At 43.9% G+C, this 27,832-nt stretch overlaps 3 protein-coding genes across 6 annotated transcripts in view; 1 reads left to right on the forward strand and 2 right to left on the reverse strand.

Moving 5' to 3' along the window:
• The window catches only part of LOC100448033 (olfactory receptor 7D4), a 54,456-nt gene extending 41,857 nt beyond the window's left edge, over positions 1–12,599 (reverse strand). For 3 of the 4 annotated variants that reach the window (XM_063719905.1, XM_063719907.1, XM_063719906.1), the window contains exon 1: positions 12,230–12,575. The gene's annotated coding sequence lies outside the window, so the exon portion shown is untranslated. Of the gene's footprint in view, positions 1–12,229 lie in introns of all 4 variants that reach the window. The other variant, XM_002828608.4, reaches the window with a different exon arrangement.
• LOC100453772 (olfactory receptor 7E24-like) lies at positions 5,098–9,165 on the forward strand. Its single transcript, XM_054539556.2, is given in 2 exon segments — positions 5,098–5,126; positions 8,184–9,165. Coding segments are annotated over 2 exon segments (1,011 nt in total).
• A 7,994-nt stretch (positions 12,600–20,593) lies between the features above and the next one.
• On the reverse strand, positions 20,594–21,652 carry LOC100449365 (olfactory receptor 7D4-like). The gene has a single exon (XM_003779058.3). It carries the CDS (start codon positions 21,589–21,591, stop codon positions 20,653–20,655), a length of 939 nt encoding a protein of 312 aa, XP_003779106.3. The 5' UTR covers positions 21,592–21,652; the 3' UTR covers positions 20,594–20,652.
• Between the last annotated feature and the right edge of the window lie 6,180 nt (positions 21,653–27,832).

The raw sequence follows: 27,832 nt of genomic DNA on the forward strand, positions 1-27,832 counted from the left end.
CAAAAGCTAGCAGAAGGCAAGAAATAACTGAAATCAGAGCAGAACTGAAGGAAATAGAGACACAAAAAACCCTTCAAAAAATTAATGAATCCAGGAGCTGGTTTTTTGAAAGGATCAACAAAATTGATAGACCGCTAGCAAGACTAATAAAGAAAAAAAGAGAGAAGAATCAAATAGATGCAATAAAAAATGATAAAGGGGATATCACCACCGATCCCACAGAAATACAAACTACCATCAGAGAATACTACAAACACCTCTACACAAATAAACTAGAAAATCTAGAAGAAATGGATAAATTCCTCGACACATACACTCTCCCAAGACTAAACCAGGAAGAAGTTGAATCTCTGAATAGACCAATAACAGGAGCTGAAATTGTGGCAATAATCAATAGCTTAGCAACCAAAAAGAGTCCAGGACCAGATGGATTCACAGCCAAATTCTACAAGAGGTACAAGGAGGAACTGGTACCATTCCTTTTGAAACTATTCCAATCAATAGAAAAAGAGGGAATCCTCCCTAACTCATTTTATGAGGCCAGCATCATCCTCATACCAAAGCTGGGCAAAGACACAACCAAAAAAGAGAATTTTAGACCAATATCCTTGATGAACATTGATGCAAAAATCCTCAAAAAAATACTGGCAAACCGAATCCAGCAGCACATCAAAAAGCTTATCCACCATGATCAAGTGGGCTTCATCCCTGGGATGCAAGGCTGGTTCAATATACGCAAATCAATAAATGTAATCCAGCATATAAACAGAACCAAAGACAAAAACCACATGATTATCTCAATAGATGCAGAAAAGGCCTTTGACAAAATTCAACAACACTTCATGCTAAAAACTCTCAATAAATTAGGTATTGATGGGACGTATCTCAAAATAATAAGAGCTATCTATGACAAACCCACAGCCAATATCATACTGAATGGGCAAAAACTGGAAGCATTCCCTTTGAAAACTGGCACAAAACAGGGATGCCCTCTCTCACCACTCCTATTCAACATAGTGTTGGAAGTTCTGGCCAGGGCAATTAGGCAGGAGAAGGAAATAAAGGGTATTCAATTAGGAAAAGAGGAAGTCAAATTGTCCCTGTTTGCAGACGACACAATTGTATATCTAGAAAACCCCATTGTCTCAGCCCAAAATCTCCTTAAGCTGATAAGCAACTTCAGCAAAGTCTCAGGATACAAAATCAATGTACAAAAATCATGAGCATTCTTATACACCAACAACAGACAAACAGAGAGCCAAATCATGAGTGAACTCCCATTCACAATTGCTTCAAAGAGAATAAAATACCTAGGAATCCAACTTACAAGGGACTTGAAGGACCTCTTCAAGGAGAACTACAAACCACTGCTCAAGGAAATAAAAGAGGATACAAACAAATGGAAGAACATTCCATGCTCATGGGTAGGAAGAATCAATATCGTGAAAATGGCCATACTGCCCAAGGTAATTTACAGATTCAATGCCATCCCCATCAAGCTACCAATGACTTTCCTCACAGAATTGGAAAAAACTACTTTAAAGTTCATATGGAACCAAAAAAGAGCCCGCATCACCAAGTCAATCCTGAGCCAAAAGAACAAAGCTGGAGGCATCACATTACCTGACTTCAAACTATACTACAAGGCTACAGTAACCAAAACAGTATGGTGTTGGTACCAAAACAGAGATATAGATCAATGGAACAGAACAGAGCCCTCAGAAATAACGCCGCATATCTACAACTATCTGATCTTTGACAAACCTGACAAAAACAAGCAATGGGGAAAGGATTCCCTATTTAATAAATGGTGCTGGGAAAACTGGCTAGCCATACGTAGAAAGCTGAAACTGGATCCCTTCCTTACACCTTATCCAAAAATGAATTCAAGATGGATTAAAGACTTAAACGTTAGACCTAAAACCATAAAAACCCTAGAAGAAAACCTAGGCATTACCATTCAGGACATAGGCATGGGCAAGGACTTCATGTCTAAAACACCAAAAGCAATGGCAACAAAAGCCAAAATTGACAAATGGGATCTAATTAAACTCAAGAGCTTCTGCACAGTGAAAGAAACTACCGTCAGAGTGAACAGGCAACCTACAAAATGGGAGAAAATTTTTGCAATCTACTCATCTGACAAAGGGCTAATATCCAGAATCTACAATGAACTCAAACAAACTTACAAGAAAAAAACAAACAACCCCATCAAAAAGTGGGCAAAGGACATGAACAGACACTTCTCAAAAGAAGACATTTATGCAGCCAAAAAACACATGAAAAAATGCTCACCATCACTGGCCATCAGAGAAATGCAAATCAAAACCACAATGAGATACCATCTCACACCAGTTAGAATGGCGATCATTAAAAAGTCAGGAAACAGCAGGTGCTGGAGAGGATGTGGAGAAATAGGAACACTTTTACACTGTTGGTGGGACTGTAAACTAGTTCAACCATTGTGGAAGTCAGTGTGGCGATTCTTCAGGGATCTAGAACTAGAAATTCCATTTGACCCAGCCATCCCATTACTGGGTATATACCCAAAGGACTATAAATCATGCTGCTATAAAGACACATGCACACGTATGTTTATTACAGCATTATTCACCATTGGAACCAACCCAAATGTCCAACAATGATAGACTGGATTAAGTAAATGTGGCACATATACACCATGGAATACTATGCAGCCATAAAAAATGATGAGTTCATGTCCTTTGTAGGGACATGGATGAAATTGGAAATCATCATTCTCAGTAAACTATCACAAGAACAAAAAACCAAAAACCGCATATTCTCACTCATAGGTGGGAATTGAACAATGAGAACACATGGACACGGGAAGGGGAACATCACACTCTGGGGACTGTTGTGGGGTGGGGGGAGGGGGGAGGGATAGCATTGGGAGATATACCTAATGCTAAATGGCGAGTTAATGGGTGCAGCACACCAGCATGGCACATGTATACATATGTAACTAACCTGCACATTGCGCACATGTACCCTAAATCCTATAGTATAATAATAATAAATAAATAAATAAATAAATTTATTTAAAAAAAAATTAGCTCCATGTAGTGGTGCATGCTTGTAATCCCAGGTACTCAGGTAGCCGATGTGGAAGAATTGTTTGAACCTGGGAGGTGGAGACTGCAGTGAGCTGAGATTGCTGCACCATGCACTCCAGCCTGGGTGACAGAGTGAGACCATGTCTCAAAAAAAATAAAATAAAATAAAATAACTTGGCTACATAAAAACTTTAAAATACTTTTGTGTGTCTAAACACACTATCAAGAAAGTGAAAAGATAACCCATACAACTGGAAAAAGAATTTGCAAATTCTATATCTGATCAGAGTCTAATATCCAGAATATAAGAACTCCCATAACTCAGTAATAAAAAAAATCCCCATTAAAATGAGTGTAAGAGATGAATAGACATTTCTCTAAAGAAGGTATACAAATAGCCAATAGGCATAAAAAATGATGTTCAACATCTCAGATCATCAGAGAATGGCAAATAAAAACCACAATAAGATACCACTCATTAGAATGGCTATTATAAACAAACAAATAAATAAAAATGACAAGCATGGGAGGGACTGTAGAGAAGTAGAAATGCGTGTACATAGCTGGAGGGAATGTAAATAGTGTTGCACTATGAAAAACACTATGACGGTTCCTCAAAAAATTAAAATACATTTACCAGATGATGCTGCAATTCCACTTCTGGATATATATTGAAAAATAACTGAGGCTGGGCACGGTGGCTCATGCCTGTAATCCCAGCACTTTGGGAGGCCGAGGCTGGCAGATCACTTGAGGTCAGGAGTTTGAGGCCAGCCTGGCCAACATGGTAAAACCCTGTCTCTACTAAAAATATAGAAATTAGCTGGGTTTGGAAGCATGCACCTGTAATGTCAGCTACTCAGGAGGCTGAGGCAGGAGAATTACTTGAACCTGGGAGGCAGAGATTGCAGTGAGCCAAGATCACACCACTGCACTCCAGCCTGAGCAACAGAGCAAGACTCCATCTCAAAAAAAAAAAAAAAAACAAAACTGAAAACAGGAACTAAAACAGATATTTGTACATGCACATTCATAGCAGCATTATTCACAATAGCCAAAAGAGAGGAAGCAATCCAAGTGTCAATTGACAGATGAATGGATAAACACAATGTGGACCATTCATACAGTGGAATATTACTCAGCCTTGAAAAGGAAGAGAATTCCAACACATGCTACGACATGGATGAACCATGAAGATGTGATGCTAAGTGATATAACTTGCCAGGGGTTGGTGAGATGAAGGAATGAATAAAGTTCAAAGGGGACTGAGTTTCTGGTTTGCAAGATAAAAAAGTTCTGGAGACGGATGGTGGTGATGACTACACACCAAAGTCAATGTACTTAATGCCATTGAACTATATACTAAAAAAATAGTTAAACTTCTAAAATTTTTATATTTGACACTTTATATAAAATCATTTATATTTCTAATTTTTATATTTATTTGCAGTATATTTACCATAATAAAAAATGAAAATAAAAAGCAGATAGATCTTTTTAAAAACGAAGTAATACAGATTAGCTTTCTTCAAACAAGAGAAAAGGTCTAAAACCTTCCAAGGTTTTTTTAAATATTTTTTTGCAGTATATATTTTTTATTTTTGTATTTATTTGCAGTATATTTACCATAATAAAAAATGAAAATAAAAAGCAGATAGATCTTTTAAAAAAGGAAGTAATACAGATTAGCTTTCTCCGAACAAGAGAAAAGGTCTAAAACCTTCCAAGGACACTCATTTTCTCATCTTGTATTAATATGAGGCAGTCCTTAGAGATTGGGGAACATGGACCAATTTGGCTAATGAGGAGCTCTGTGCCTTGAGCCCCCAAGGCCATAGCATAGTGAATACTCAGCCTGTGCCTCCAGCCCTGCAGCGTGAGCTTCCAGTCCAGTGGGCTCCACACCTGTCATCTGCATCAGGAGGCTCATGTCTGACCCTGTCTTCCTGCCAGTCCTGAGGACGGAGCCTGAGCCTCCATCGTGCACCACGCAGGGAGGACAGCAGACCTGCTCTCCGTGGTCATGGCCCAGCAGAGGCGAAGCACAGCTCAGTGAGTGCGGAGGGATGGTCAGGAGCCTTGTTTCCTCATCCTCAGGACAAACAGGACAGTGGGGTGGGCAGATGGGAGGACACCAATGTGCAAGATGTCAGCTCAGAGGACTGTGGAGTTTATGTTCTTGGTTGTGGTGGGGTCTCAGAAATCTCATTCAAAATTTTACTTTCCTCCCTGATTCAATGTTCCATGGAGATCTCACTTGTGACAGCCTAAAGTAGGTTCCTTTTAGGTGTTCCCTAAACACTCCAAGAGGATTGTGAATGTGATGATGAGGATGAAGAGGAAGATGGCAGTCACCGTGACATCATGACCCTTACTGAGGGCTTCCTAAATGCCAGGCTTGGAGCTCTGTGTTCAATGCAGCCTATTTCATTTCATCTGCATCGTCTTCTGCAAGTTACAAATGCACACATTATTATTATTTTGCAGAAGAGGAAAGATGCAAAGCATTTTTATATAACTTGTACCAGCTCAAGTGGTAGGAAGGGGTGAAGCCACGTTTGCACCAGGGAGTCTAACAACTTGCCCTGTGTCCAAGCAAGATTAAACAGATCACAGATGCTCCCTGGGTGATCTATATGCGATGGACGCATAAAGTAGAGGCACAGTAAATTTGATATATTGTTGTTAATATTTTAAAGCTAGTCATATCCGTACCATTCAACTTAAATATCCTGTTACCTGAAGATATGGCTTTCCTACATCTCTGATAAGACATATTATTTTTTTCCTAATATAAGTACACACTGAGTTCTGAACGGAATGACTGAGTTTCTTTCATTTCTAATTCTTCAGGCCTTTATTTTTTTTTTATGTTTTATTGAGACCAAGTCTCACTCTGTCGCCCAGACTGGAGTGCAGTGGTGCGATCTCAGCTCATGCAACCTCTGTCTCCTGGGTTCAAGAGATTCTTGTGCCTCGGCCTCCCAAGTAGCTGAGATTGCAGGTGCCTGCCACCATGCCTGGCTAATTTTTGTATTTTTAGTACAGACGGGTTTCACCATTTTGGCCAGGTTGGTCTCGAACTCCTGACTTCAAGTGATCCTCCCACCTCAGCCTCCTGAAATGCTGGAATTACAAGCATGAGCCACCGCGAACAGTCAAGAATCTTCTTAAAATTTTATTATTGATTAATCATGGAGAGCTGCACTGCACACTATGGACATCTTTGTGGTCAGTGATGGGCTGTGAATATGTGCATTTAACTAATTTTGTTTTTATACAGAGTCACACTTTATTGCCCAGGCTGGGCAGTGGCACAGTCTTGGCTCACTGCAACCTCCACCTCTCAGGTTCAAACGATTCTCCCACCTTAGCCTCCCAAGTAGCTAGGATTACAGGTGAGCACCACTATGTTTTGCTAACTTTTTTTTTTTTTTTTTTTGATAGAGAAGGGGTTTCACCATGTTGACCAGGCTGGTGTCAAAACTCCTGACCTCAAGTGATTCACCTGCCTCAGCCTCCCAAAGGGCTGGGATTACAGATGTGAGCCACCGCACCCAGCCCATTGAACTAATTTTACTTATCAAAACTGGAAGTCCATGTAATCCTAAAATGAAGTTAAATATTAAATGAATTTTAATTTTAGTAGATTAATTAACTTTTGTTTTTTGAGGCAGAGTCTCGCTCTGTGCCCAGGCTGGAGTGTAGTGGTGCAGTCATCACTCACTTCAGCCTCCAACACCTGGGCTCAAGCAATACTCTCATTTCAGCCTCTCCAGTGGCTGAGACTGCAGGCATGCACCACCATGCCTCACTCATTTTTTAATTTTTCTGCAGTGATGGGGTCTCGCTTTGTTGCCCGGGCTGTTCTTAAACTCTTGACCTCAAGCAATCTTCCCTTCTTGGCCTCCAAAAGTGAGATTACAGGTGTGAGCCACTGCACCTGGCCTTAAATGAATTTTTAAAAGATGGCTCATATATTTGAAGGTCATATCTGTGAAGAGATGAACTTAGAAATCATAATGATAAAAATCCAGAAGGTAACTGGCAAATAAAAATGTTTTCTAATTAAGAACTACTATGTTCTCACTCATAGGTGGAAATTGAACAATGAGAACACCTGGACACAGGAAGGGGAACATCACACACCGGGGTCTGTTGTGGGGTGGGGGGAGGGGGAGGGATAGCACTAGGAGATATACCTAATGTTAAATGACGAGTTAATGGGTGCAGCACACCAACATGGCACATGTATACATATGTAACAAACCTGCATGTTGTGCACATGTACCCTAAAACTTAAAGTATAAAAAAAAAAGAACTACTAACTTTCATTTAGTTTTGAGATAATGTAGTCCTACCACTCGTAGAGCATTTATAAATGTTATAAATCAAGGGAATTTGTAACATTGTATTCAACAAAATGAGGTTTGTTTGTCTGCCTTTAGTTTCCACTAATTAGAATCATTTTTATTGTCTTAAATGTGGAAGCATATTACTTACTCTTTACTTTTTTTTTTTTTTTTGAGACAGAGTGTAGCGGCACAATCTCAGCTCACTGCAACCTCCGCCTCCTGGGTTCAAGCAATTCTCCCTGCCTCAGCCTCCCAAGTAGCTGGGACTACAGGTGCCTGCCACCACACCCAGCTAATTTTTAATATTTTTTAGTAGAGACGGGGTTTCGCCATGTTGGCCATGCTGGTCTTGAACTCCTGACCTCAGGTGATCTGCCCACCTCAGCGTCCCAAAGTGCTGGGATTACAGGTGTGAGCCACTGTGCCTGGCCCTACTCTACTTTTTTTCTAAAAAAGTAGGCTGTATTTTACTGTGATGATATATTTGTTATCTCTAATGTTCTTGCTCTTTTTACATTTTTAGTCAAGTGTCTCTAAGTTAGATGTGCAGAGAAATAGGTGACTAACAGAAAAATCAATCATGAAAGAATTCTTAGAAAATTGGGTTTGTCACAACTGAGAAATACTGCTGAGTGGGTATGGTTCTCAAATGTGAAAGCTTTACTTGTGAATTGCTTCTATTCAAAGTATAGACACAGTGCTGGGTGCTGGTTTACTTGTTTCACATTTTCTAATCCTCTTTTCTTTTCAAAAGGTGTCCTTGCTACACAGAACCACAAAATCTAACAGGTGTCTCAGAATTCCTCCTGATGGGGCTCTAAGATGATCCAGAACAGCAGCCCCTCCTCTATGGGCTATTCCTGTCCATGTACCTGGTCACGGTACTGGGGAACCTGCTCATCATCCTGGCCATCAGCTCTGACTCCCACCTGCGCACCCCCATGTACTTCTTCCTCTCCAACCTGTCCTTGGCTGACATCGGTTTCATCTCCACCACAGTCCCCAAGATGATTGTGGACATCCAAACTCACAGCAGAGTCATCTCCTATGCAGGCTGCCTGACTCAGATGTCTTTTTCAATCCTTTTTGCATGTATGGATGACATGCTCCTGACTGTGATGGCCTATGACCGGTTTGTGGCCATCTGTCACCCCCTGCAATACCCAGTCATCATGAACCCACGACTCTGTGGCTTCTTAGTTTTGGTGTCTGTTTTTCTTAGCTTTTTAGTATCCCAGGTGCACAATTTGATTGCCTTACAGTTTACTTGCTTCAAAGACACAAAGATTTCTCATTTCTTCTGTGACCCTTCTCAAATTCTCACCATTGCTTGTTCTGACACTTCTGTTAATAACATCGTCATATATTTCTTTGCTGCCATATTTGGTTTTCTTCCCATCTCAGGGATCTTTTTCTCTTACTATAAAATTGTTTCCTCCATTCTGAGAATTCCATCATCAGGTGGGAGGTATAAAGCCTTGTCCACCTGTAGCTCTCACCTGGCAGTTGTTTGCTTATTTTATGGAATAATCTTTGGAGTGCACCTCAGTTCAGCTGTGTCCTCTTCCCCCAGAAAGGGTGTGGTGGCCTCAGTGATGTACACAGTGGTCACCCCCATGCTGAACCCCTTCATCTACAGCCTGAGAAACAGGGACATTAAAAGTGCCCTGTGGAGGTTGCACAGCAGAATAGTCAAATATCTTTGTTGGATTCATCCTTTCTGTTATGTGGGCTAGAAAAGGCAGCAAAATCAAATATCACGGACTGCAAATCCTGCTTCCTTGGCCACGTTATTTTTGCCTCTTTAAGGTTTTCCTTCTTGTTCATGTTTCCTATGTGAATATTGCTTCCTTTGTTATGTCTTGAATAGAGCAATGTCTATTCAAGTCCTCTGCCCAATTTCAACGCGCCTTCAGGCCTGGAGGACTGCAGCACTAGCCAGCACGTTGACTGCTACATTTGCAGAGCTCCTTGAAGCATTTAATGAGTATCAGTTACCAAATAACTATGCAATAGTCAAATATTCAAATTAGTAGAAAAATTAATTAGAATGTGTAGGTATTCCAGTATCCTTTGTTCATCATAAACATCATGACGGAATCCAATATACCTAGACAGCCTCCTTCAGCTTCTGAATGATGACTGATATTCAGGTGAACTCAACTCTCTTCTTTTTTTTTTTGAGATGGAGTCTCACTCTGTCGCCCAGGCTGGAGTGCAGTGGCGCGATCTCGGCTCATTGCAAGCTCCGCCTCCCATGTTCATGCCATTCTCCTGCTTCAGCCGCCCGAGTAGCTGGGACTACAGGCGCCTGCCACTACGCCCGGCTAATTTTTTGTATTTTTAGTAGAGACAGGGTTTCACCATGTTAGCCAGGATGGTCTCGATCTCCTGACCTCATGATCTGCCCACCTTGGCCTCCCAAAGTGCTGGGATTACAGGCGTGAGCCACCATGCCCGGCCTCAACTGTCTTTTTATGAACCGGTAATCATCCCTTATCACATAACATGATTAATGGATTCTTGGAAACTGTGACATTAAGGGAAGGAGATATGGCAGGTCCGTGAATAATGTTGTTTAATTGCAATGTTGATGAGCAAAAAACTTGGTTTCATTTATTATACATCATTTCACTTGAAGTTATAGTTTACAAGAACCTATTGAGGATGTTAAGTAGGGACCTGCCCTACTTCAAATTTACACCCCTTCCCACAGTTCATGTGTAATTTCTGTACAAATTGCGTTTATGAAATCTATTTAGGTAGACTCTGTGTGAGGATTCATATCACTGGTTCTCAAGCTTGGTTTTGGCTGAAATCTCCTGGGAAACACTGATGACTGGCTCTCATAACTAGATATTTGGATATGGCAAGAAACAGGGGGGCTCCTCTGGCCATCATCCTGCAAGAGCCTGAATTCTACCAATAGCCACATGAGTTAGCTTCACAGCAGATCCTCTCCAGTTCAAGTCATGGGATGACTACAACCCTAGCAGGCACCTGACGGTTGTCTTGATAGATACCCTGAAATATTTGAGGGGCATGGAAAGTCACCAAATGACAAAGATCAGTAGTTTCTAACATGCTAACAGATATCAATTTGACAGAAAAATTTGAATTAGGCTTTTATTCAAATTAGTAGAAAAAGCACAGATCACCAATGCATACAATCCTAAACCACAGGCAAGCCTTTAAGGAAAATAAGAAGTTCTCCTCCGAGACATAAAACTGAACTGCAAAAATGGAACTAATATCAGATTCTTGTTATTGAAGACCCAATTCTTTACTTCCATGATTCACTCTATGGATTTGCAGATGTAAGAGCCACTATTAAGTCTTTGGATGTTTTGGTTTTTTATTTTGTTTTGTTTTTTGAAATGAGTCTTGCTCTGTCACCCAGGCTGGAGTGCAGTGGCACGATCTCACCTCACTGCAACCTCTGCCTTCTGAGTTCAAGTGATTCTCACGCCTCATCCTCCCAAGTTCTTGGAATTACAGGCACACGCCACCACACCTGGCTAATTTTTGTATTTTTAGTAGAGATGGGGTTTCACCACGTTGCCCAGGCTGGTTTCAAACTCCTGAGCTCAGGCAACCCGCCTGCCTTGGCCTCCCAAAGTGCTGGTATTACAGGCGTGAGCCACCGCGTGAGACAATATTAAGTTTTAAAAATAATTTAATATTAAGCTTTAAAAATAATTTTAAAATCTAACATATATTACCATCTCAGAATTGTCAGGGATGAATTCTATGGCCTTGGGGGCTCAAGGCACAGAGCTCCTCATCAGCCAAATTGGTCCATGTTCTCCCAGGCTCTAAGGGCTGCCTCATTAATGCAAGATAAAGCAGAAAAAATGAACGTCCCCAGGAACTTTTGGGCTCTTCCTCTAATCAGAAGAAAGCTTGTGTTCATCGTTCACTTCTTTCATTTCTTTTTCTTTTTCAAGGATGCATCTTTTTTAAGTTTTCATATTTTTATCATGGCAAAATATACCACATTTAATATAAAAATTATAAATTTAGGTTTATACAAAATGGTAAGTAACATTTTACCATTTATCCTGTTCAAAATGGTAACCAATACCATTTTAACCACTTTTCAGTGTACAGTTTGCTGGCATTAAGTACATCCACAGTGTTGCGTAACCACCACCATCATGCATCTGCTAAATATTTTTGTCTTTCAGAACAGAAACTCCTGGTTGCAAGCAATCCACCCGGCTTGGTCTCCCAAAGTGCTAGCATTATAGGCATGAGCCACTGCACCCGGCCATTTTGTATGCTCATTGTCTATTTGTTTATCTTCTTTAAAGAAATGTCTATTCTAGCCCTCTTGATGGAGCAGTTAACTCCCATTAATATCAAGCAATGGATTGTTCAATACTTTTATTACGCAAAAATAAATAATAGGTTTTTCTTATTTTAAAACATCAAGCAACAGGGCCACAGAGTAGCAGTTAAAAAAAAAGCTACTGTTGTTTCAACCTTCAATCAGAACACAGAGATCCCCATATTCTCGTTATCAGAAGCTACTCACGGAGTCCAGCCCACACTCAAGGAGAGGGGATGACACTTGGGCATGAAAACTAGGAGGCAGGGACCCTTGGAAGGGTCTTAGGAGCCACCCGCAGGCTTCATCCTCTATCAGAGTTTTGTACTCTAAGCACAGTAACACTCTGCAGATGTCCAGCATGATCCCCAATTCATCACACCACTATCATCACAATCAAAAAATTCCAAAACATGTCTGGAAGGAAAAACTGGCACTTGGGCAGAACTTCTTCTACATTGAGTACCCACCTGGCCATGCAGTGCACAGATGCCTCCCTGGATTCTCTTACCCCTGTAGAGTCCTGCCATTGACGTCAGGCCAACCCGCAGCCACTCTATGCCTGAGAACAACAAATCTCCCCTGCAGCTTCCGATTCCCACTCAGTTATCAAGGGATCATCTTGCTGATCCAAAATGTGTCGTCATTGTTTTTCTTTGTGTTTACAGCTTGGGAACTGCCCTTCCCATTACTGCATTTCCCTGACATTGCCCAAGATATTATGGGTATTTCAAGTTTCAAGATTTCAGTAATGCACCGCATAAGGATGTTTCAATGACCAGACTACATACACAGTGGTGGTTCCGTAAGATTTTAAGGGAGCTGAAAAATCCCTATTGCCTAGTGATGTCATAGCCATTGTGACATCATAATGATAGCAGTGGTTGCTGCCATCAGGCCAGCTGCAGCAGACAAGGGGCAGCTGGGGCTGCAAACTCCATGGAGCCAGAGGGAGCCCCGCCCACCCCTTATCAGCTGGGGCTAGAGCTCCCCAGGTGCTGTTGCAGCCGCCCAATCCATGGATGCAGACCCAGGCCTCCGGCTCCACAGAGCAGGTAGGAGCTCGTGCTCTCCTGGGTGGGGCTACAGCCGCCCAATCTGGCTGTGGTTATGAACCTCCCTGTGCTCTTGGAGGCGGGCAGGAGCAGGCAGGATCTGCTCTCCCAGGTGCAGCTGTAGCCGACTGACCCACGGCTGCAGACCTGGGACTCCCACTCCATAGAGCAGGAAGGAGCCAGGGACAAGTGGGAGCCCCACCCCTCCCGAGTTGGCATGGCAGGAGCTCCCGGGGTGTAGCTGCCACTGCCCTCCCAGGCACAGGACCCAGGCATATCTGCAGCCTCCACCCTTGGGGGCCTGGGAAGGACCCTCCAATCCCTGCACGCTTGGCGGTGTCTACTCCCACTGCCTGGCCTCTTTCCCTTCTGGGTGCCTCCTCCAATCTCGGAGAGGGGTTGGGACCAGCTCTGGGGCCATAAATGGCAGTGGGATGCAGAGTCCTGGATAAAAGGGAACAGGTCTCCAGTAAGGCCCTACCTTCAGGCCATGGAAGGCCTGAAAGCTAGACACCACGATGCCAGTCTCACAGATGGAGCGGGAACTTGTAGTGCCTCCTCTGGCCCACCCATGGCTGCCCGTGGACCGATCAGTGTGTGCTTCCTCCCCTCTGAGGTCCATAAAAGCCCTGGGCTCAGCCAGAGCAGGGCAGAGGATGGAGAGATGACCAGACGACCTGTTAGCAGGGAGGAGCCACCCTCTCCAGGGCCCTGTCTTAGCTGAGAGCTGAACACTCCACCAGACGACCTGCCTACAGAGAGTGGCTACCCACTGTGGGTCTCCTCTAAGCTGTTGTAACACTCAATAAAGCTCTTCATCTTGTTCACCCTCCACTTACCTGCGTACCTCATTCTTCCTGGAGGCAAGACAAGAATTCAGGCAAAGGCACCACTGGCCACAGAGCTTTCCAGACAGAAAAGTGAAACCCTAAAAATCCCATAACAATAACACAATGTATTCCCCACATGTTTGTGATGATGCTTGTGTAAATGAACCTACTGCACTGCCAGTTACATAATCTGTAGCACATATAATTCTAGGTAGTATGTAATGCTTGACAGTGATCATAAATGACCATGTTAGTGATTTATGTATTTACTATTAATCATTATTTTAGAGTGTTGTCCTTCTATTTTTTTATTGTTTTTTAATTAATTTTTTATTATACTTTAAGTTTTAGGGTACATGTGCACAATGTGCAGGTTTGTTACATATATATACATGTGCCATGTTGGTGTGCTGCAACCATTAACTCATCATTTACTTTAGGTATATCTCCTAATGCTATTCCTCCCCCCTCCCCCATCCCATGACAGGCCCCAGTGTGTGCTGTTCCCCATCTTGTGTCCAAGTGTTCTCATTGTTCAATTTCCACCTATGAGTGAGAACATGCGGTGTTTGGTTTTCCGTCCTTGCAATAGTTTGCTCAGAATGATGGTTTCCAGCTTCATCCATGTCCCTACAAAGGACATGAACTCATCCTTTTTTATGGCTGCACAGTATTTCATGGTGTATATGTGCCACATTTTCTTAATCCAGTCTATCATTGATGTCGTCCTTCTATTTTTATATTTTAAAAAATTAACTGGAAACAGCCTCAGGCAGGTCCTTTAGGAGGTATTTTGGAAGAAAGCATTGTTATGATAGATGACAGCTCCATGAATGGCATTGAGACCTTCCAGTGGGACAAGATGTGGAGGTGGGAGATGTATTCATGATCCTGACCCTGTGTATGCCTGGGCTAACGTGTGTTCGTGTCTTCATTTTTTGGTGCTTTTTTATTTATTTATTTATTTTTTGTAGGGACTGTGTCTCACTGTGTGGACCAGGCAGGTCTCAAACTCCTGGCCAGAAGTAAATCTCTTCCTCGTTCTCCAAAAGTACTGGGATTACAGGCGTGAACCACAGCTCCTGGCTATGTGTCATAGTTTTTAACAGAAGAAAAATTTTAACTAAAAAAAAATCTTAATAGAAAAAAGTTATAGAATAGGATAGAAAGAAAGAAAATAACTTTTGTAACAGCTGTACAATCTGTGTTTTAAGCTAAGTGTTATCACAAAACAGTCAAAAGCCTTTTTTAAAAAGTGAAAATGTTACAGTAAGCAAGGTTAATTGACCCTTGAAAACAGAAAAATATTTTTTATAAATTTAGTGTAGCCTAAGTGTACAGTGTTTCTAAAGTCTTATAATGATGTACAGTAATGTCCTAGGCCTTCACATTCATCCCCTACTCAACGACTCACCCAGATCAACTTCCAGTCCTGCAAGCTCCATTCATGGTAAGTACCCTAAACAGGTGGACCTTCTTTTGTCTTTTAGACTGTACCTTCAAACTATATTTTAACTGTACCTTTTCTATGTTTAGATAACAAATACCATTGCACTCCTATTGCCTAGAGTATTCAGCACAGTGACACGCTGTGTGGGTTTGTAGCCTAGGAGCAGTAGGTCATAGCGTACAACCTAGGTGTGTAGTGGGCTCTACTATCAAGTTAGTCTTGATTCCTCTTTCTTTTTTATTTTTATTTTTGTGTTTTGTTTTGTTTTGTTTGTTTTGTTTTGCTTTTGAGACGGAGTCTTGCTTTGTCACCAGGCTTGTAGTGCAGCGGCGCCATCTCGGCTCACTGCAACCTCCACCTCCCAAGTTCAAGTGATTCTCCTGCCTCAGCCCCCCAAGTAGCTGGGATTACAGGTGTCCGCCACCACACTTGGGTAATTTTTTTGTATTTTTAGTAGAGATAGGGTTTCAACATATTGGCCAGCATGATCTCAATCTCTTGACCTCATGATCTGCCCACCTCGGCCTCCCAAAGTCCTGGGATTACAGGCGTGAGCCACTGCTCCGGGCCTGATTCCTTTCAATATCGTTACCTTCTCTGTGATCTCACGTGTTTTGAGTACTATAAAGGAAAGTCTTTGTAGCAATCGGACTCAGCTATTCTCTTCCAAATTAAACATATGCAAGTCATCAAGACAGTGAGCTTTGTTCTCTTTGCAGTCCAAAGTCCTTTGCAGAATGTCGTGTTATTGATTTCAACTAGCAAGACATTGGGTAATTACATCGCCAAAACCATGTATCAGTTGATAGAAATTTGCTATTAAGTGTGCAAAGTCATTGATCATGTCAAAGGAAAATTACATCACATGGGGTCAGGCTGGCAAGGAAGACTTTATTCAAGACAATTGCAATAAGGGTCAAGACTATTGCCTTAGGGAGGCCAGGCGATGTGGCTCACACCTGTAATCCCAGCACTTTGGGAGGCCGAGGCAGATGGATCACGAGGTCAAGAGATCGAGACCATTCTGGCCAACATGGTGAAACCCCGTCTCTACTAAAAATACAAAAATTAGCTGGGCATGGTGGCAGATGCCTGTAGTCCCAGCTACTCAGGAGGCCAAGGCAGGAGAATCACTTGAACCCATGAGGCAGAGGTTGCAGTGAGCCAAGATTGCGCCACTGCACTCTAGCTCAGCAACAGAGGGATATTCCATCTCAAAAAAAAAAAAAGACTATTGCATTAAGGAAAAGAGATTGAACTCAACTCCACTGAAACAAAAATGAGAGGATTTTCAAATGCTGGAGTGAGCTAATGGAAAAGTCCAGGAAGTCATTAGGGAGGAGGTTGTCCAGTGTGATTTGGCCATGTGTGTTCACTAAGAAGGCTCCTACCCTCCCGAAGAAGCTGAAAGATAGGGATGTTGTTTTTATTAATAATTACATTTCAAAGGGATGGCACCCAGGTCCTTGAGAAAGGCATTCCTGGGTTATAAAACTGGGATGTGGCAGGGCATGATGGCTCACACCTGTAACCCCAGTACTTTGGGAGGCCAAAGTGGGATGATCATTTGAGCCAAGGAATTCAAGACCAGCCTGGGCAATGTAGCAAGACCCCATCTCTACCAGGAAAAAAAAAATTAGCCAGGCATGGTGGCCTGTATGCCTGTAATCCCAGCTGCTTGGGAGTCTGAGGCAAGAGGATCACTTGAGCCTAGGAGTTCGAGGCTGCAATGAGCTATGATCACACCACTGCACTCCAGCCTAGGTGACAGAGTGAGAGACAGTCTCATAAAAAAAAAAAGGCATGAGACTTAAAAATGATTTATCTCCCTTTCAAGGGAGCAGATAATTTGCAATCACAAGTTTTTTAAAGTAAATGCTCTAAAAAAAAGGTCAGGGCTCTGTAGTCAGGAAGAAACCTAGCTCGTTTTACAAAGCTGAGGAAAACATTAAAGCCATCTTAGTCCATTGAAAATCAGAATTTTCAAAACTGTTGTTCCAACTCTTGGATATTTAAACATAGCACTGTTAACTCTCATAGTAAAACAGAGGTGTTCTTGTTGTTGTCATTGTCGTTGTTGTTGTTGTTTTGAGATGAAGTCTCACTCTGTTGTCCAGGCTGGGGTGCAGTGGCGCAATCTCACTGCATTGGATGATGATTTGCAGCATCATCCAAAGACACATATCCGATTTCTTCTTGGGACATCCCTGCATAATCTCTCCTTACACCAAGGTATTCACTGCAACCCCCGCCTCCCAGGTTCAAGCAATTCTCCTGCCTCAGCCTCCCGAGCAGCTGGAACTATAGGTGCAAGCTACCACACCCAGCTAACTTTTGTATTTTTAGTAGAGATGGGGTTTCACCATATTGACCAGCCTAGTCTTGAACTCCTGACTTCAAGTGATCTGCCTGCCTCAGCCTCCCAAAGTGCTGGGATTATAGGCGTGAGCCACCGCGCCCAGCCTAAAACTGAGGTTTTATATTGTTTTTTACTTGTATCTTGAGTTCCAAGCTCAAATGGCAACATTAAAAGTGAGGGGCAAGGTAGGCTATCAGGCAGCAAGTCTAAAATGGTAAATAGGGTCCATGACCCACAGGGATTTGTGATGATGGCAACAGATTGTAGGTGAGCAGACATCAAATGTATTGTTTGACCTACATATGCAAAAATATCATGATCAAATCAGCAGAAGTCAGATGTCAGCTGCCACCGTTGAAAATCATGATTCTTCTACTAGGTTTTCTTGTTTTTTAATGACCACTGCACACTTAATCTTTAAATATGTACATTAGGCCAGGCGCGGTGGCTTATGCCTGTAATCCCAGCACTTTGGGAGGCCGAGGCGGGCAGATCATGACGTCAAAAGATGGAGACCATCCTGGCCAACATGGTGAAACCCCGTCTCTACTAAAAATACAAAAATTAGCTGGGCGTGGTGGTGGGCACCTGTAGTCCCAGCTACTCGGGGGGCTGAGGCAGGAAAATAACTTGAACCCAGGAGGCAGAAGTTGCAGTGAGCCAAGATCACGCCACTGCACTCCAGCCTGGCGACAGAGTAAGATTCCATCTCAAAAAAAGAGAAAAATGTACATTAAATATCACATTTGGGTTTTATTTAAAAACTTCATTTTTGTGCCTTGCCTCATAATACATATTTATAGTTTAAGTGTGGTTTCTATTGTAAAATGACATAACTTTCTTAAGGACCACATGGTGTAATAGCAAATTGAACTTGACTTCTACCAGTTTTCATACTCAAGCCTGTTTTCAGATTTAAGGCATAGAAATTGAAGAGGTGCTGGGCTCATCTTTGGATGTCAATATGTGGCCTCTAAATAGGCATATTCCTCGAGGACCACATGGTGGCAAGTTGATTACATCAGACACCTTCCACCCTAGGGTAGGCAGTGATTCATCTTTACTGAGATGAATATTTATTTATGTACTTATGTTTGCCTTTCGTGCCCACAGTGCCTTGGCAAACAGCATCATCCAAAGACATATTATCCAATTTCTTGTTGGAATATCCCTCCATAATCTCACCTTACACCAAGGTACTTGTTTTATGGTGGAGGAGATATTAAAATGAACATTTAGGAAGAGATCCAGTAGTCCTAATGGATTTGCAGCATCTGAAGCTGCTCAGCACTTCATACCTAGATTCTGGCAACTCTGTGATTCAGTTCTTACTCTCCTGAATCATAAGCCAGTGCTCACTGCTGGCACCATATTTGAAGATGTGTCTACATTCAGCCAGGTGCTGTTACTGTCTAAACTCCTGTTTTGGGCCTCTGTGAATTCACCTGCAAAATTAGGCAACTAGACAAAACACAGCACGATCAGACCTAAAATTCTGGGCAGATGCTTTGTCTGTTTCTGGTGATACATTTTCCTTTTTCTTTCTTTTTTTTTTTTTGAGATGGTGTTTTGTTCTTGTAGCCCAGGCTGGTATGCAGTGGTGCGATCTCAGCTCACCACAACCTCTGCCTCCCAGGTTCAAGCGATTCTCCTGCCTCAGCCTCCTGAGTAGCTGAGATTACAGGTGCGGGCCACCACGCCCAGCTAATTTTGTATTTTCAGTAGAGACGGGGTTTCGCCATGTTGGTCAGGCTGGTCTCAAACTCCTAACCTCAGGTGATCCACCCGCCTTGGCCTCCCAAATTGCTGGGATTACAGGTGGGAGCCACCGCACCCAGCCTTTTTTTTTTTTTTTAGCAGAGTCTCTTTCTGTCTCTGAGGCTAGAGTGCAATGGTGTGATCACGGCTCACTATAGGCTCAAACTCTTGGGCTCAAGCGATCTTCCTGCCTCAGCCTCCCAAGTGTCTGGGACTATAGGTGAACACTACAATAGCTGGCTTTTTTTTTTTTTTTTTTTTTTGAGACTCCTGACCTCAGGTGATCCACTCACCTCGACCTCCCAAATTGCTGGGATTACAGGTGTGAGCCACCAAGCCCGGCTTATTTTATTTATTTATTTATTTTGTAAAGAAAGGGTCTCCCTATTTTCTTTATTTTAGAGGCTATCAAAGCTTATTTTAGAAATGTACCAAACAAACATATGGAGAAATGTTCAACCTCACTAATAAGGAAATAAATTATTTATCCATCAGTCTATTTTAAGTTTGAACATATAACATGATCTGATAACATTCTAAGATTGCAGATTTAACTCTATGGGGCAAGAATTTATTTTCACTTCTGTATCCCAGGCACCTAGAACAGCCTGGCACACTATAAAGTCCAATAAATACTGTCAAACGGTCATTGAGAAAGGTTTAAAAAAAGATTGTCGAATGAACTTGATAAGAGCTAGCAATGGTTAATGGCAAAATGAACTATTTCATAACTTTTATCCAACAATGTCTGAGTTGAGTACTTGAACTTGTTGTATTAACCCTCAGGAATCAACAGAAACAAATCTACAAACACCAAGCTGAGGTGCAGTCGTGGAAAATGTAAAAGGAGGAGATGAAAGGGTAGAACTGAAGGATAACAGAGAAGTCTCTTTGTATAAGACTCATACAAAGTACTCACAGTACTCACAAATTAATGTTGACCAAAGACAGAGAAACACAGAAACAAATTCCATGAGATTAAGAGGCAGAATTTCTTTTTTTGAGACATTTTACTATCTTTGTTGCCCAGACTGGTCTTGAACTTCTGGTCTCAAGTGATCTTCCTGTCTCAGCCTCCCAAAGCACTGGGAATACAGGTGTGAGCCACTGCGCCTACAGGTGTGAGCCACTGCGCCTGGCCTACAGGCAGAATTTCTTTAGTTGCTGTTGTTTTTGAGACAGAGTCTGGCTCTATTGCCCAGGCTAGAGTGCAGTGGCATGATCTCGACTCACTGAAGCCTCAGCCTCCTGGACTCAAGAGATCCTCCCACCTCAGCCTCCTGAGTAGCTGGGACCACAGGTACACACCACCATGCCTGGCTAATTTTTATATTTTTTTTGTAGAGACAGGGTCTTGCTATGTTGCCCAGGCTGGTCCAGAATTTCTTTAGCTCACTGCTGCTACCTCTGCCAACTCAGAAGCCCAGGACCAATGTCCCCGTCATTGAGCATGCAGCATTCTCCGAAGCAGTGTCTCTAGGGTCCTCTTGATGTCCCTGTTCCGCAAGCAATAGATGAAGGGGTTCAGCATGGGGGTGACCACAGTGTACATGACCAAGGCCACCATGCCCCGCCAGGAAGAGGATGATGCATTGGAACTAAGATACACACCAAGACCTATCCCATAGAATAAAGAAACCACAGACAGATGAGATCCACAGGTAGAAAAGGCTTTGTGTTTCCCATCTGTGGATGAGATTCTCAGGATGGAGGAGACAATTTGGGTGTAGGAGAAAAGGATCCCTGAGAAGGGTACAAAGCCCAGAAGGCCGGTCACCACATACAGCAGGATGTAATTGACATGTGTGTCTGAGCAGGCAAGCATGAGGACCTGAGCAAGCTCACAGTAAAAGTGCTGAGTGACCCAACTGGTGCAGAAGGACACCCGCAGCATCAACAGACTCTGGATCAGGGAGTATGACAAGCTGAGGAACCAGGACACAAGAACCAGCAGGCCACAGAGACAGGGGTTCATGATGACATGGTAGTACAGGGGGTGACAGATGGCCACATACCGGTCGTAGGCCATCACGGTGAGGAGAAATGTGTCCATGACTCCAAAAACCATGAAAAAATACATCTGGGCGATGCAGCCTGCATAGCTGATGGCATTGCTCTGCGCCTGGATGTTCACCAGCATCTTGGGGACTGTGGTGGAGGTGAAACCGATGTCAGCCAAGGACAGATTGGAGAGGAAGAAGTACATGGGGGTGTGGAGGTGGGAGTGAGAGCTGACGGCCAGGATGATGAGCAGGTTCCCCAGCACGGTGACCAGGTTCATGGACAGAAACAGTGCAAAGAGCATCTGTTGATCCTCTAGGTGTTGGGAAAATGCCAGGAGTAAAAATTCTGAAACTCTTGTTTGATTTCCCAAGTCCATGTTGCTGACACACCAGCTAGACAGTTAAGGAAGGGAAGAAACATGAAATAGATGCTGAACAGTCTCCAAAATTTCTCTGCTTTTTTATTTCTTGAGGTGAATAATTGGATACAAAAGCTTTAAAATTGCAAAACTTAGGAATCCTACATTCTGTCATCTGTTATAGGCAACATTTCATGATGTTGACTAACCCCTGTTCATTGGCCTCTCAGAGGCTCACCCATTCCCTTTTTCTCTGCTTTAGAATCATCAAATTTACCAAGAGCAACTTTAGACCTTAAAGATAAAATGGTCCACACCTGCTTTAACACACATAAAGCCCAGTGAACCTAAGAAAAGGTCAGGGTCATCTTCCTTGTCTAAGATACAACTAAGACTGAAGAAGGTCAGGCAATTATGTCTGAGCAGTGAGAAAATATGAAAGCAGAGATAATAGCTAGGCAAAATATTGCAAGATGAGTAGATTTAGGTTTTCAAGGAAGGAAAGAGGGAGGAAGGGAGGGAGGGAAGGAGGGATGAAGGAAGGAAGGAAGGGTTACTCTTTGCCTTAAGCCCCACTTGGAGTTATGGTGGCAGCCAAATTCTGATTCAAATAGGTCATGACATTACCAGTAATAACATTCATCTTAAGAAACTGACCACACATTAAAAACTTTCTACCTTAGAACCAGGGTTTCAAAATTAGAGACCAGAAAGATAGTCATTTGACACTTATACAATTCTCTTTTTCCATCCACATAATAACTATGTCCTAATCTGTTTCTAGTGTCTAGTGTTGGTGCACAATTTTTTTGTTGTTGTTGGGTTTCTTTGTTTGTTTTGTTTTCTTTTGAGACAGAGTCTTGCCCTGTCACCCAGGGTGGACTGCAGTGGCACACTCTCAGTTCACTGTAACCTCCGCATCCCGGGTTCAAGCAATTCTCTTGCCTCAGCCTCTTGAGTAGCTGGGATTACAGGTGCACACCACCACAGCCAGCTAGTTTTTGTAAAAATACAAAACAAACTAGCTAGTTTTTTACAAAAACTGGCTAGTTTCACCATGTTGGCTGGCTGGTCTTGAACTCCCAACCGCAGGTGATCTGCCCACCTCAGCCTCCCAAAGTGCTGGGATTACAGGCGTGAGCCACAGCGCGTGGCCTGGTGCACAATTTTTGTTGAGCCGTGCTGCGAAGTACAGAAGAATTGAACTAGGCTGACAACTAGGTTGTCAGTCACTGAAAAAGTGCTAAGAGCCATTCTGCAAGAGGGTCTTCTTTGGGCCATGCTAAGTGTTAGCTGTTGGGGATACAAAGATTAATGATGTGGTCTTTTTTTTCTTATGGTTCCAGAAGATGGATTCATAAACAGATCATTGTAACACAGTGAATTAAGTGCTAAAATAAAACGATGTGCAGAGTGGAGTACAGAGAGGAACCCTCAATCCAGCCTGGAGTAATGCATTCACGGAAGGAGTCCTGGAGGAAGGAATACCTGTGCAAGGAGTTACCCAGGTGAAGGGTTGCACAGAGGCATTTCTGGCAGAGATATAAGCAAAGGAATAAGTCTAGAAGCAAGAAGCAGCACGGGACAGAGTTCTCTTAGCCCTTTGCTGCTACTTAAGCACGAGGTGTTAGATAGAAATGATGAGGATGATGTTGGAGAGGTAGGCAGGGATGACATGTCTAAGAACTTTGAAAGTATAATTCATAAAGGATGGGGCTGGGAAGGAACCACAATCAAAGGAGTAATGTGATAGGAATTGCAATTCTCCCTGGGGCCTGGAGAGAAAGATGGATTTAGGGCAGGCAAAACTAAGGACAAGGGAACAGGGTTGGGGATTCCTCATATCATTAGCATTGAGGGGAACAACTCAGGAATATTTTTGCAGAAGAAAAACAAAGGTCAGGAAAGGTAAAGGAATGAGGTCGAAGTCTTGCTAACAATCTCAGCTTAAAGATGAGACGACCTTCAAGTGAAATGAAGGGAATTATGTAAAAGAATCCTCCAGGTTTCAATGCTTCCCTTGTGTTCCCCAGAGGATACGATGTCAAGAGGAGACTGGATGTTGGGCTTGCCTGAGCCCTTCACTTTCCCTCACTCACCCACCCTACCCTAGTTGTTATACACCATGGCCTTCGATTCCAGGGAACACAGACACTTGTCTCTTGAAGGTGTCTACTTAGAACCATGGATAAGGGTAAAGAAAGATGGGGAAGGGTAAGTCTTTCTGGAGAGGCAGGAGATGTTTCCAAGCAAGTGAGGGTCATAGAGAAGAATTCAGAGAGGCTTGATCTAGGCTGAGGGCCTCTGAAGTTCTTGGGTCAGGCAGTAGGTGAAAACAACTAGAAGTGACCAGGAGTTCACTGCAAGGCACCTACAGCTCCATCAGTACCTTGGGGCATCCATTTGTACAATGCAGATTGGTCACTGTAAGACCACATAGAGTGATCCAGGGCAGCGCTATGATATCAAACAGTGCCCCAGGCCAACAAACAGTAGCCCTTCCTATAACCTCCATCAGTCATCCACCCAAGTAATATACAGGCAAAGTTAAAGCTCGCTATCCAATGGCTACTTAAGCAAGTAGTCTAGCCATTCTCCCTTCCAAGAAATCAGCCTCAAGAGCTCCTTCTCTGTGGACATCACAGGGTTTCTCCCGCCCTATGATTAACAAATCAATGCCTCTCCCCTCAATCATCTCTTTTCCCTATTTCCCTCAACACTTACTGGGCTATGCAGGTTTGGCATGTGGACCCACCACAGGAGCCACCTTGTGTCCGGAATTGGTAGGTTCTTGGTCTCACTGACTTCAAGAATGAAGCCGCAGACCCTTGCGGTGAGTGTTACAGCTCTTAAGTGGCGCGTCTGGAGTTTGTTCCTTCTGATGTTCGGATGTGTTCGGAGTTTCTTCCTTCTGGTGGGTTCGTGGTCTCGCTGGCTCAAGAGTGAAGCTGCAGACCTTCATTGTGAGTGTTACAGCTCTTAAAGCGGTGCGTTTGGAGTTGTTCGTTCCTCCCAGTGGTCTGGTGGTCTGGCTGGCTTCAGGAGTGAAGCTGCAGACCGTCGTGGTGAGTGTTACAGCTCATAAAAGCAGCGTGGACCCAAAGAGTGAGCCGTAGCAAGATTTATTGCAAAGAACGAAAGAACAAAGCTTCCACAGCGTGGAAAGGGACCCGAGTGGGTTGCCACTGCTGGCTTGGACAGCCTGTTTTTATTCTCTTATCTGGCCCCACCCATATCCTGCTGATTGGTAGAGCCCAGTGGTCTGTTTTGACAGGGCGCTGATTGGTGCGTTTACAATCCCTGAGCTAGACACAAAGGTGCTCCACCTCCCCACTAGATTAACTGGATACAGAGTGTCCACACAAAGGTTCTCCAAGGTCCCACCAGAGTAGCCAGATACAGAGTGTTGATTGGTGCATTCACAAACCCTGAGCTAGACACAGGGTGCTGATTGGTGTGTTTACAAACCTTGAGCTAGATACAGAGGGCCGATTGGTGTATTTACAATCCCTGAGCTAGACATAAAGGTTCTCCAAGGCCCCACCAGAGTAGCTAGATAGAGTGTCTATTGGTGCAGTCACAGACCCTGAGCTAGACACAGGGTGCTGATTGGTGTATTTACAATCCCTGAGCTAGACATAAAGGTTCTCCAAGGCCCCACCAGAGTAGCTAGATAGAGTGTCTATTGGTGCAGTCACAGACCCTGAGTTAGACACAGGGTGCTGATTGGTGTATTTACAATCCCTGAGCTAGACATAAAGGTTCTCCACGTCTCCACCAGACTCAGGAGCCCAGCTAGCTTCACCCAGTGGATCCCGCACTGGGGCTGCAGGTGGAGCTGCCTGCCAGTCCCAGTGCCGTGCGCCTCAGCCCTTGGGTGGTCGATGGGACTGGGTGCCGTGGAGCAGGGGGTGGCGCTCGTCGAGGAGGCTCCGGCCGCACAGGAGCCCATGGAGGGGATGGGAGGCTCAGGCATGGCGGACTGCAGGTCCTGAGCCCTGCCCCGCGGGAAGGCAGCTAAGGCCCTGTGAGAAATCGAGCGCAGCGGCGGCGGGCTGGCACTGCTAGGGGGACCCAGTACACCCTCCGCAGCCGCTGGCCTGGGTGCTAAGCCCCTCATTGCCCGGGGCCGGCAGGGCGGGCCGGCTGCTTCTAGTGCGGGGCCCGCCAAGTCCACGCCCACGCGGAACTCCAGCTGGCCCGCAAGCGCCGCGCGCAGCCCCAGTTCCCACTCGCGCCTCTCCCTCCACACCTCCCTGCAAGCTGAGGGAGCTGGCTCCGGCCTTGACCAGCCCAGAAAGGGGCTCCCGTAGTGCAGCGGTGGGCTGAAGGGCTCCTCAAGTGCCCCCAAAGTGGGAGCCCGGGCAGAGGATTCGTCGAGAGTGAGCGAGGGCTGTGAGGACTGCCAGCACGCTGTCACCTCTCAATCTCCTCTGAATCTTGTTGTCTCGTGGAAGTAGGTGATGAAGACAGAAGCTCTGCCCCCCAAAACAGCAGGGAGACAGAGCCCGGCAGGTGGTACGGGGTCTGGATGATTTCTCCTGGAGAACGCATGAGTGTCTTGGACCTTGCGCCTGGGGGCCTGGGTGACTGTAAGTAGATGAGTTGCATGTTGGGCCCTGGGGTGGTCTATCCCCTCTGAAGCTTGTTAGACAAATTGGTCAATGGCGTATTCATTCCCTGATCAGTTTGGTTCCTCATGGGCAGGGACTACACGGGAAGAGGTCTCTGAACTGCTAATTCCTTATTCCTGGGAGACTATCAATGGGGCCAGCTGTGATTCCCGTCTCCTGTACCTCTCCTGTGGGAAGAATCACTCTAGTCTACTTTGAATCACCTTTGGTGACAACTGTCAGCAATTTTTTTTTTTTTTTTTTGAGACAGAATCTCGCTCTGTCACCCAGCCTGAAGTGCAGTGGTGAAATCTAGGCTCATTGCAATGTCTACCTCCCGGGTTAAGCGATTCCCCTGCCTCAGCCTCCCAAGTGACTAGGATTACAGGCGCCTGCCACCATGCCTGGCTAACTTTTGTATTCTTAGTAGAGATGGGGTTTCACCGTGCTGGCAGTCTGGTCTTGAACTCCTGCCCTCAAGTGATCTTCCCACCTCAGCCTCCCAAAGTGCTGGAATTACAGTCGTGACCCACCACACCTGGCCAGCATTTTCTGACTTGAGGTTTCCTAATCAGGCAGATAGTTGGGTAGCAAAGGGTCCCAGGATTCACAAAAAGGTAGTGGTTCTCAAAAGGGAGCCCGCACCAGGATGACCTCAAGGACTTGTTTAAACACAGATTGCTAGAACCCACTTTCAAGTTTCTGTCTCAGTAGGTCTAAGTTTGAGTCATAATTTGCATTTGGGACACATTCTAGATGTGATGGTCCCCAGGACAATCTTTTTGGGAACCAGTGTCCTGAGGCAGTGTTTCACAAATTTAGATTTATCAAAGGTATAAAGGGGATCTTGTGAACAGATAGCTTCCTACCCTATCCCAGACTTACCTTGCCAAGATCTCCAAAGGAAGACCTAAGAGTCTACTTAAAAAAAAAAAAAACACTATAGTTTTTTGTTTTTGTTTTTGAGACAGGGTCTTGCTGTGTCACCCACGCTAGAGTGCAGTGGCATGATCACAGCTCACTGCAGCTTCAACCTCCTGGGGTCAAGCAATCCTCCCACAACAGCCTCCTGAGTAGCTGGGACTACAGGAGTGCACCAACATGCCCAGCTAATTTTTACTTTTTTTCTTTTTTTTTTTTTTTTTAGAGACAGGGTTTCACCATGCTACCCTGGGGGATCTTGTTAATATATAGCTTCCCACTCTATCCCAGACTTACCTTGTCAATATCTCCAAGGGAGGACCTAAGAATCTACTTTTTAAAAAAAATTATAACAGTTGGCCAGGCACGGAGGCTCACGCCTGTAATCCCAGCACTTTGGGAGGCCAAGGCTGGCGAATCATGAGGTCAGGAGTTTGAGATCAGCCTGGCCAATATGGTGAAACCCCGTCTCTACTAAAAATACAAAAATTAGCCAGGCATGGTGGCGCACGCCTGTAATCCTAGCTACTCAGGAAGTTGAGGAAACAGAATTGCCTGAACCTGGGAGGCGGAGGTTGCAATGAGCTGAGATCGCACCACTGCTCTCCGCCTGAGGGACAGAGCAAGACTCTGTCTCAGAAAAAAAAAAAAAAAATTACAACAGTTTTATTTATTAAAGTTTTTATTAATCTAAAATAAATAAAGTTTTTATTAATTTTTTTTTC

Source organism: Pongo abelii, chromosome 20, assembly GCF_028885655.2.
Source record: "Pongo abelii isolate AG06213 chromosome 20, NHGRI_mPonAbe1-v2.0_pri, whole genome shotgun sequence".
NCBI classification, from domain to species: domain Eukaryota; kingdom Metazoa; phylum Chordata; class Mammalia; order Primates; family Hominidae; genus Pongo; species Pongo abelii.

Excerpts from the sequence above, each read along its gene's own strand:
- LOC100449365 (XM_003779058.3), bottom strand. The coding sequence starts at position 21,591 with ATGGACTTGGGAAATCAAACAAGAGTTTCAGAATTTTTACTCCTGGCA.